Source organism: Morone saxatilis, unplaced genomic scaffold (assembly GCF_004916995.1).
Source record: "Morone saxatilis isolate NCDOM2014 unplaced genomic scaffold, NCSU_SB_2.0 Contig17, whole genome shotgun sequence".
NCBI lineage: Eukaryota > Metazoa > Chordata > Actinopteri > Moronidae > Morone > Morone saxatilis.
Window position 1 is genome coordinate 19,626,802 of NW_023339729.1, and position 11,352 is coordinate 19,638,153.

At 40.3% G+C, this 11,352-nt stretch overlaps 1 protein-coding gene across 1 annotated transcript; it reads right to left on the reverse strand.

Moving 5' to 3' along the window:
* Window positions 1-1,119: 1,119 nt before the first annotated feature.
* Window positions 1,120-3,961, reverse strand: gprin3 (GPRIN family member 3). The gene has a single exon (XM_035660589.1). The coding sequence runs from the start codon at window positions 3,873-3,875 to the stop codon at window positions 1,641-1,643; it is 2,235 nt and encodes a 744-aa protein (XP_035516482.1). The 5' UTR covers window positions 3,876-3,961; the 3' UTR covers window positions 1,120-1,640.
* Between the last annotated feature and the right edge of the window lie 7,391 nt (window positions 3,962-11,352).

Below are 11,352 nucleotides of genomic sequence, written 5' to 3' on the forward strand. Positions count from 1 at the left end.
CATTCTGTTCGGTGCAGATAAAACTAAAACTGTCCATTAGGCTTTCAGTTAAAATTAACCAGTTTTCAGCCTCCTCTCCTATGACTATAGACTTACTTCAAATAACCTGTTAAAAATCTATGATTTCAATCTACATCACAACAAGGCAATATCCAACAGTACATCTTAGAGATAGATAGAAATATCCCCAAGATTGGATCTCTCCTGTTCTTCGCTGACCTAAAAAACTGCAAAATGCACTGAAACCTCTGGCTGAAACAACCCGGTAGAGATCTTCTGTTCACACAAATCTAATTATTGGATTCATGTAAAAGCGTTCATTGATTATAAAATCTTTAGGCCCACATGGGGTAACTTGGGGTGCCTGTCAATCAAAAGTAAATAGTTGGGATCTCGTTAGAGATCAGAAACTGACTCATTAAACTCGACACACATTTATCCAGCGCAGTCTACAACCTACTGCACCTTTACTCTCAGCTGCAGTCTCACACTTCCTTACATCTCCTGTGGACTGCGCTGAGGTCGCCTGCTGATCTTACTTCCCCTGACATGAGCACTTGGCTTAGACACAAACACTATCTTGTGGAGTTATCTATGTGTGATTTATCTTTTTATTATCCAGGTTTTATTTTTTTTATGACCTTTAATTCCTGTAAAACCCTACCTTTTTGTCAAGAAATACATTTTATGTACCTTGAGAGGCCACAAATGTTTTTTCAAAAATGTCTTGATTTATCTGTAAGTAAGATAAAGTATTTACCTTTATTATTATCATATATTATTTATCTACATTTTTTTTAATAGTAATTCTTGACGTTTTGTTGATTATTCAGGTTGTTGGGCCTGATGATATGTTTGGTTGTGTGGTTTTTGGTTGGTGTGTGTGTGTTCATTGTATTGTTTGTATAAATAAATAAAAAAAACTTCTGAAAAGAAGCTTAAAAATTTTAAGAACGGGGATGCTATACCTGCCTGAAGTCTTTTCCAAGAGGTCAGAAATGAAGAATATGTAAAGCTCAACTTCGTTTTTTGTTGTTTTAATAGAAAACCAAAGAAGAACAGAGATTAAACAGCGCATGTATGCATACAGTCCCTTTTTGCACAACGTAATCACCCACTAAAAATAAATGTGCATCAAAAGAAAATACAGCAATCTTATAAATATAGGGCCCCAAATCACCTCAAAAACATATACCAAATGCACCAAATGTAAGGAGATGTTGGTTTAATATATTTGCACAAATATTCTGACATTAAGTAATATGTGTACCCCGTGATCAGTGCCTTTTACTGGGAAGGTTTGCACTTCATTTTAGGCCATACAATTGCCTAATATACATGCATTTCACTATTATTGCCTTTGTTATTCAAAAATTATTTTCTCTTTTTTTTTATCGTATCTATTTCTAGAAAATAAGTCTTGAGTTGTTCATGTTTATATATCTATTTCCTACTTTCTTTGATCACAAACATCACAAATAGTTTGACTCTTTATGCTACAACACTCCAGTATACTTACTTACAGGGATCGTCGCACCATTAATGTTTCACTTGGCATTGCAATCATGATGAGGGGAAGGACAAACATTTTGACCTCTAGGAAAAGGGAGGAGTCTGACATTGGCTACCTCTGTGCTGTGCTACTCGAGGACAGAGGAGGGAGGGGGACGCACGCAGCAGTTGGGCCGTCTGACATTTTGCAGCATTGACCTGAAAATGTTCTGCTGCCTCCTTTTGTTCTTCCTGCCACGTTGCGGCGAGTCGACACCAGAGACTGACTTTCGCAAGGAGGTCCGGACTATCAGTTTCCTCTCTTGCTCCTTGATTTTGCACTGCAAGTGGCTCTGAATGGCAAAACCAAGGGATTCTGGGTCCACAGAAGCACCGTAGACCTCCCAAGTCATCCCTTGTTCATCCCAGACGACATCATGGACGCTCTTTCCTTTCTCCTTCTCTGACTGGTCATCCTCTTCTTCCTTTCTCTCCGGCTCTATCTTCTTTTTGCCGGACTTTGTCTCCTTTGTCTTGGCTTTACCTCCAGCTTTAGCCTTTGCTTTAGGACTTCCAGCTTTATTTTTAGTTAGCCCTAACTTTGATGTAATGTTTGTTGCTGTTGTTGTTGGCAGGGCCTGGCTGGGCTTGGTTGTAACAGCAGCCTGAGACAGTGCAGCTTTGCTGCTGTCAGCAGATCCAGACTTGGTAGCACCGGCTGTCTCTGGGGGTGTTCCTGATTTGAGAGAGGGAGCTTCAGTAGCGGTTGTTTTCACTGCAGATGTCTGACCTCCCGTTTTATATTGGGAGTTACCTGTCTCTCCTTGGTCCTTGTGGTTGCTGTGTTCAATGTTGATTTGATAAACTGGCTGAATGTTGCAGAGAGCTGACCCGGGGTCTTTAGGCTTTGCTCCTAGCCTTTTGTCCTGCTCATGGGACAAAGTTTCTGACTGGAAAACCATGCCGGCATTTTTGTTGGGGCACATCTCCGCCTCAACAGTGAGTCTCTCTGACCTCGGATCAGTAGAGGCGGATAGAGGGCTTATGTTCATTTGATGGAGTCCCACACCGCCGTCAACCTGGTAGACTACAGCCAGGCTCTGCGCCTCCTCCTTCTGGACTGCACCACCACTCGGACTGCAAGGCACAGCGAAAGGCAACAGGCTCGGACTTGTCGCCACAGCCTTACTGCACGTGTTAGCCACCGCTTGAACCTCCATATCATGGCACTGCTTGACTGGGGTATTTGACAGGGATAAGGTCATTGTCGAAGCCTCCCTGTACAGCTTGCAATGCTGCTGCTGCTGCTGCTGCTGTCCTTCAAAGGCAGCTGTGTCAGTCTGGCTGACTTCCTCAGCCACCTGCCCATATGCCTCCATGTTTTGCATAGCCTGGGGCAGAGTAGAGGAGTCCGTCTGTGAAGACACTGGCTGATGTTTATCTGAGGAGACTTGAGGTTTCTTTACTGGTGACAAATCCTTCTCTGGATGTGTTGAACTTGAATTGTTATTTGTAAACCCGGCCTCTGCTTCTTTACTCATAGGTGGAGGTGTAGTGGAGCTAAGTGGAGCAGCAGCAGTAGTTTCCATGCTTTGTTTAGGTTTGGGTGTCTCTTGCAGACTGACATTGCTTTGTGAGCAGCTACGTATATGATCAGGCTCTTGAGATTTCTGTAGTACGGCAGTGTCCTTGTTTGTGGGAGCTGAAGTACTCCCTTTATTACCGTGTTGTGGTTCAGCTGCTGTAAGCCTTAATTCACAGGTGTTTTTAAGAGTTTTATCATTTGGAGAAAGATTTTTATTTCTGTCCTCTCGTGCTGTGGCTTTGACTGAAGATGTAATCTGTGCACACTCTCCCTCTGCTGCACTTGGGCCTTTTATTCTGCAGTCATTGGTCTGCATGTCAACCTTTGACGCTGAAAGAGCAGGCGGCACAGTGGCCTTACAGATATCCTTTTCTTCAGCCAGGCTTAACATTTTCACATTAGCGTTTGAATCCCTCTGGAGACCTCCTGCCTCACCCACACCGTGGCCTGTTAGAGACAGGTCGGGCATCTGTTGGTCTCCACCTGTCACAACCTCTGATTTTGTCTGGTTTCCATTAGTTGGTGCTGGTTTTTCTGACACAGCGCTGCTAACTGGTTTACCTCCCTTGGAGGCTGTTTTTTGAGTATGTGGGATGGTGTTAGCCGGAGAAGCAGTCAGAGATAAGTTATCCTGTTTGTGGTCAGGAGATGTGAGGGCGGGGTTTGGACAAACCTGAGAGAGTTTGAGGTTGGGCTCTTTAGCCCAGTTGGCATTAGGCTCCTTATTGCCCAGCGTGTCCACCACAGCCAGCTGAGGCACCATCTGGACTGTCACTGTCCTTTTTGGGTTAGTTCCCATGCTGGATTCACTGTTTCAGTCTTTAAATATTGCCGTAATCCAAAGATGAAAACAGATGCACAATACCAGTCAGTTTGTGCAATTTCCTAAGGGAGGAAAATAAAAACAGATATAGTTTGTTTTTAATAATAGAGCTTCATTTTGTATCAACTTAATCTTGATTTATACCAAAATAATGAAACCAGACTCATGGAGTCAGGAGTCCAGGCCTAGATGAGCATTATGTAAATTGAATCTATAATTCCAGGTAGTTTCTTTGCAAAGTCATTAACATGCATTAAAAAAAATCTGTGTTAGAATAAAGGCAGAGCAACAGAACAATCAATGACCCGCATTTGCCTAATGTAACCACTGCTTTGAATTAAGATTGATACATGTGATTCCAAATCACTGTATCACTGTAATGTGGAGTGTAGACGACTACATGTTTTGCTTGTGATAAGACACTATAGAAATAAATAAACCTACACTTAAAACAAGTAAAATTCAAATTGCTTGATCAACTTTTACAAATAAATAATTAATAACTGGGAGTAATCCCTAAAGAGTGCTGTGTCAGAGTCACTGAAGTAAAGCAAAGTTTACAAACTTGGAAGCGAAGTAGCAAAGTACAGAAGTCAGACTTTGACATATGTAGGCTGGAAGGGCTTAAAGATAAAACATGTTTTTGATTAAGAATCGTGGATGTTCCACATTCAGTGGAGTTTCATTGGACCCAACAGTCTTGTCTGGTTCCTAATTTATGTGTTTGCTTGGCAGTAGCATCCAATTTTCATCTGAAGTTACCATAAATATCCAGAATAATCAGTGTTACAGAGTACGGAGGGGGCTCACCCCTGTGATCTTGTTTTATCAGTTCAATTGAATGTTCATCGCTGTGTTTTATTATAAATGGCACACTTTATAGCAGTGTTACTCTAAATCAGTGATCAATCTTTGAAATTGTTTGAACAATTTTAGTTTAAGAGAATCTTTTTTAAAAAGTAACCCTGCAAGATGCCAAAAACAATCACAATAATCTTAACTATAACTACCTTTTTCTGTGACTGCACTTCTAATGACAGAAACCCGAAAAGGTTTGAAAGCCAAAAACGTGTATGTGTCTTCAGATCCTCTTTTGTCTTGCAATCAATCTAGTATAAATTCTAGTCACTGACCTACAGTTTCACAAATGTCTTCATCCTGGGCCTGATGAATGACTCTATCACAGCCTGTCTCCTAAAAGTGTAAAAGCATCTGGGCCAAAGCAATGTGCCAGCACTCAGCAGACATCTAAGATATCTGACCCTTTGGAGTCAGACAAATGAATTGCACTGTGATCAAGACTTCAATCATACAAAACAGCCTATAGGCTGGAAGAACCCACCGGTTGATTGATTTCAGTGATCCACAGAGAGCAAGTTGGCCATTTCCATTTCAGCGACATTACTGATGATAACCCATTCTGCATAATGTGCAGTTCATCTCAATGAAACTATTGTTAAACCCAGCATTGTCTTCTGAGTTATTCACAAGCATCATCACATGTCTCCACATTGCCCCTCTTTGGGAGGGACAACAACAAACATAATAAATTGTTTTCCATTCAGGCCACATTTATGTCTAGATCACTCACAAATAAAAAATAATCCTTCCTGTCAGTCTTATTTTAAATGATTAATCATTTATCTCTAAGTGCACTGGTGACCTGAACCAATCATTTTAAGTATGACTTGAATAAAACAGAATAGTAGGCTACTGTTTTGGGTCATGGGCAGGTGCAGCCCATTTGTGTGTGCTCTCCCACTATGGATCTGCGTGTCTGTTGTCAAAGTGCAAATATTTATGGAAAGCATATCCTGACTGCAATTAGACATTCAACAATTAAAAACGCCCTGGTGTCTGTGCTTTATGTTTCCCTGCAGCAGTTTAGAAAAATAACATAAAGAGTGCATGCAGAATGTGAAATCATGCCCAGCCGCAAAAACATTACATACATTAAAGTGCTGCACGCAGTGTCTTCGGGCCAATTAAGATCTATGTCATGTACTGTAGCCTACATTTGCAGTCCTGTCCCACCCGAACATCTCAGAGGCCACTGATATTTGCTGATTTGATATGACCTTGCGGACAAATTGAACATCTGACACGAAGGAAAACACAGTCTAATGAAAATGGGAAGGATGGCTTACCTTGAGAGGTGCTTTATGTCCCGTTCCTGGGTGCCGTTGGCGCGTTCGTGTCAGTGAGGAGAGGCTAAACCCTGGAAATGAATATGGAAAATCAACCCTGTGTCGGTGACACCAAGCCACGCCTTCCACCAGAATATGGGTCTTAGAGGTATCGATCCTCCTCAGAAAAGCGCAAAATTCAAGCACCCTGACTGACTGACCGTGCGCAATGAGTCACCGCTGTCCGACCGATGGATGCTCTCCTCTGAGCTCTCTACTATCGTTGCCTCATGCCAAGAAAAAGTGGACCTTTCACAAAATGGACCTCTCATGGTGTGTGCTATCCCAGACTGAAGTGGTCCAGCGCAGGCAACGTGGTGCAGCAGAGTAAACCAGATGAATGGATGAATGGAGGGGGGATGGAGGCAGTGCTGTATCAGCCGCAGGCATCCAGAGGAGCCTCACTTGCCCATGTGATTGATCACTTTCAGATTTATGATCATGTGTCTGTTAAGGCAGCCTGTGATATTCCTAGAGGATATGTCGTTTTTATTTTGCTGTGCCTTTCTGTGTCATTCAGGAATGGATTTATGAGAAGACCTGTGTGTTGTTTACAGTGTGTCTGTCTGAAGGGGTGCATGAAGGAAGATCATTTATAGAATAAGGTACCTTTACATTCCTCTGTGGTTTGAAGGGGTCTGATATAAATTCACATTTATAATCTGGTTTCATGAAGTATCATTCTTTCTCAAAGATGCAGCTATTTCAGTTTAGCTGCACTTTCATGTGATTTCTGATCAATTCAGAGAATAAATATTTGGAATTCTCCTCCTCTCTCTTTCACAACAGAACATTTTCTATAAAAAGGTGTTTTGTGGACAAAAAAGGTTGCAATGATCAATATAATCAAATTGTGCTTTAACAGATAAAATGATAAACATCAGTAATTCCATTCATGAAATGTAAATTTAAATGAATACTTTCCATTAAAACATTTTTACCACTGCAGAGAAAGTGTGTATTTTCTTTTTGTGTTTTTACTTATTGTTACATGTGGACAGTGTGAACTGGTGGCTCCAACACTGGAGTTCACAAGATAAATCTGAGTGGTTCAAAGGTTGTTTAAGAAGATACGGTAGCCATAGAAGTACAAACTCAGGGAAAGATGTGATACTGACCTTGGTATTCTCTGCCAGTAGGAGTCCTTCAGTGTGTATCATTCAGGATTTTTAGCTGAATTATCCACAGAGGTCTCCTCCTCTCTAAACGAACAGACCCCTGATTTATTTTTTAATGATTTATAGTTTATTGTCTTTTTTACGATAAACAGAACATTTGGAAGTATTACAGCCACAGATGTCAGACCCACTGATTAAAACTTGTAAAACACTGATTAAAGCAGTTTCACCTTAAAAATCAGTGTCGGACGTCCTGTCAGCCGAGCTGCAGCTAACTTTTGCTCAGCCTGTTACTCTGATAATTTAAGATATCCAGATGATGAGTGAAATCCTTAATCTGGTTAAAAGATAGTTTAAAACGACAAATACGTAGTGTATTGTAAAAAAATTGGCTTTAAACTGGATACAAAAAGTCAATTTATGACAGACACTGACATCAACCGGTGACACACATCATGTCAGCCCTTACCAACCCAGGCCACCCCATAGACACGCTCCTGTTTAGGTGAACAAGAGAGACACACCTTCTTACCTAACCTGTGGTGCTGCAACAAATAATTGTGTGCCATGTCTGTCAGTGTTGTTATAACTAATTTAATACCAGCATTATAAGCTACTTACTACCTCAACCTAGGCTAATGTCTCAGACTTTTATTATAATCTAAGTGGTTACTTTGGGAATTCAGTTTTCAAATATAGGAGCTCCTCCTGTAAAAGCAGTAATTGTATGGGATAGACCTCCTGCCTCTAAAAGCCCAGAGGGGCTGATTAGGTGAGAAGGTAGGCCTCGACTTAATTACAGTCGAGTGCACCATTGGTGAGCAATAGACTGTATGCATTGTTGATATACCAGACTTCCGTTTCAGGGTGAGGACTTATGTGCAGTATAGAAAAGCTGACACAGCTGGTCAGAGGAAATATCATTAAATGGGGAAGATGTGTGGTCTGCTGCCACCATTTGTGAAGTGGCTGCATTAGGAAGTGTAAAACCAATATGAATGGTGTTAGTGGAATAATGAAGACTTAAAGACTTTCCTAAAAAATAATCTAACACACACAGTCATATTATGGATCTGGCATCATCTTGTGGTTGAATTGGGAAATGCAAATACTTGACAAGGCTGAAACCAACCTTATCTGCAGACTATAGATAGATAGATAGATAGATAGATAGATAGATAGATAGATAGATAGATAGATATTCCTTTATTTGTCCCACAATGTCCCCATTGAGTCTGAGGTTAAAGTCAGAGTCCAAACTGTCACTTTAGTCTCATGACATATCGCTACATTCCCTAATTTCAATAGCATTTATTTCTTCTTCGACCTTAGACCAAAATTCTGATTAAATTAAGCTGGTGATAGAGGACATATATAAAAACTTTATTTGGAGTAGTTTGTGTGAGTTTATATTGTAGTACAATGAGGAAGGCATTTGGGAAATACTCCCTTGAATACTCATTCACTGTGCTACTCTATAAATGGTAAATGCACTTTTCTGCTCTACCAAACAGTAAAAGTGCTTCACACACACATTCATACATTGATGCAGAGGCTGCTATGCAAGGTTACCTGCTCATCAGGAGCTATCCAAAGCGCTCACTATGATACTAAGGTCATCCACACACACACACACACACACACACACACACACACACACCTACGGCACAGGCATCAAGAGAAATTCTCAAGGACAGGTCTGTATCAAGCTCAATGACTGGGGTAGCCGGGAATAAAACCAGAAACCTTCAGATTACTAGATGACCCATCTACTAGTTCCACAAGTTGTCTTCCTCTATAGTTAGTAGTAAATTGAAATTTCAGACACTTTGAATTGTGGGATGGTTATCAAAAACTGAATCCCACTTGCCTTCAAAGCATGTAGGAGACACTACGGTGGCCATGAAAAATGTGAAAGACCCTATGTAGAGCCATTATTGGGTTTGTCTGTTCTGTGCATTACAATAAAAAAAAAAAAACTTGCCTCAACTCTAAAATGGTTTGCCTAAATAAATGGATCATTCCATCATTTTAAGTGTGTACAAAGTGTATTTTTACTCTAAGAATGAGCATTTATTAGTAGATATTAGATATTAGATATTATTAGATGTATTACAGAGTAATATGCATTATCTATCTTGGCTGTTTTCATGTCTTCTGTATAAGTGTGAAAAAACAGCCCTCATCAGGCAGACTGTTAATGTTGGAAAGCTGAGTTAAGTTCCTTGTCCTTGTTTTTTCTGCTATAAGTGTGATGTTGCAGGTGTGAGGAGATGGAGTGAACCAGTACCCATGGGTGCACCAAACTTGGAACATGAGACACTTGCGAAGACGAAGACAGCTGCTGCTCATGGACCATCCTGTTAACACTTAGCTGTCACTCCCACCACACAAAGACTACATGATGCTGCTCTTGTTTCTCCAGGGAATATAATGCTGAAATGATGTGATGGTTAAATAATAGCAGAAAACTAATGATTCCCTTGGGGACACTGTCAACAAAAAACAATGACTTGACAGTGACGTTGTTGACATCATTTCTGTAGAGTTTAGTTGCTCCTGATGCTCCCTTTTCACATTAAATAGGCTCTGAGTGAGTTACAAACAGATTGATTCAACAATGAAGACTTTTCATTACTGTATAGGAAGTAAACATTATAGCTACATGCATAAAATAAATGACACAAAAAAGGACTGAACACACAGTTTCTTTGTTAGGATGACAGTTTATATTGGGTGGAAACTCAAGCAAAATGTCTATAAAAACAGCTGATTGGTTGGATTATGTCACCACTACGTAGCCTTACATTAAAGATATGTGTAGAGGTGGCCATGTTGAACCGACATGTTTCTAAATTAGCTCAGAACGGACAAACCCAACTGAGACTCTACATAGGGGCGGTTCAATTTTCCTGCAGTTCGTGGCCACCACAGCTCTGCAACTACACCACTAAATGACACTAAATCCTACACACTGGACCTTTAAAATTCAATATCTGCTTGTCAACTACAGTATGGTAAGGTCAGGGAAAGATCTAGAGATGTTGCACATTCATTTATACTGATTTGAAAAATAACGTATTGAAGCAGCATTCATATTTGCTGAAACTTTCACTATATCCTGACAGTAGTACACGAGACAGATAATCTGTAATCTAAAGGCATTTGCAAGAATCCACGAGCCTGAGCAAAAACAACAAAGAATGATAGTTAACTATTATTGTTATTGTTGCTCTCAGGCCATAAAATGCTGATGCTGGAAATGAGACACATCAACTATTTTCATGCCATCAACCCAAATGATCTTTCCATCTTTCTTGGCTCTGATTGGTTGTTTTCGTTGTGGCCCAGCCAGCAGCCACATAGCTTAGTTTAGCTTAAAGACTTGAAACAAGCTAGCCTGGGTCTTTCCAAAGGTAACAAAATCCACCTACCAGCACATCTAAAGCTCACTAATTTACATGTTGTATCTTTTGTTTGTTTCATCTGTACAATAACCAAAGTGTAAAAATTACAAGAGTGTTATAGGGGGTTATAGCAGATTATTTTTTGGGCAGCCGCAGTGAGTTCCTCGCCATAAGGGTTGCCAGGCAACCAGCGGAGACTGTTCCTTTAAGCTTAATAAATAATGTTTAATGCGGGTCTGCAGTTCTGGGTCTAGTCTAGATTGTGCCCTAGGCAAGATCTGACATTGCAGGCCCCCTGCTCACCACACCTCCCCTATTTTAACTAAACAAATATGTGTTTACATACATAATAAAATGATCCTCTTTAACCATTCAAAAACAGCAGTCAGTTGAATGGTTTATGTGGAAAATGTCCTTCTGTGGGAGGCAAACAAATACACAGCCACAATTCATATACTACAGTATATAAGCAGTATTATAAAATGATTATACTGAACTTCAAATATTATTAGAGAGCAACCCCAATATGCTTTCAAGTGCATTTGGTGTTGAATTTACAGTGTAGGAAAGACACTCAGTATGTGTCTGCAAGTTTTTTTAAGCAAACAATTAGGGCTGCTGTTGATTACAGATTTTTTTCTTATTGCTTGATTAGATGGTTGCACCCAGTTCATCATATTAGGGTACATTTTCATGTACAGAACAATGCCTCTTATGTAAATAGTATGAGGCAATCACTTGA

Excerpts from the sequence above, each read along its gene's own strand:
- gprin3 (XM_035660589.1), bottom strand. The coding sequence starts at position 3,875 with ATGGGAACTAACCCAAAAAGGACAGTGACAGTCCAGATGGTGCCTCAG.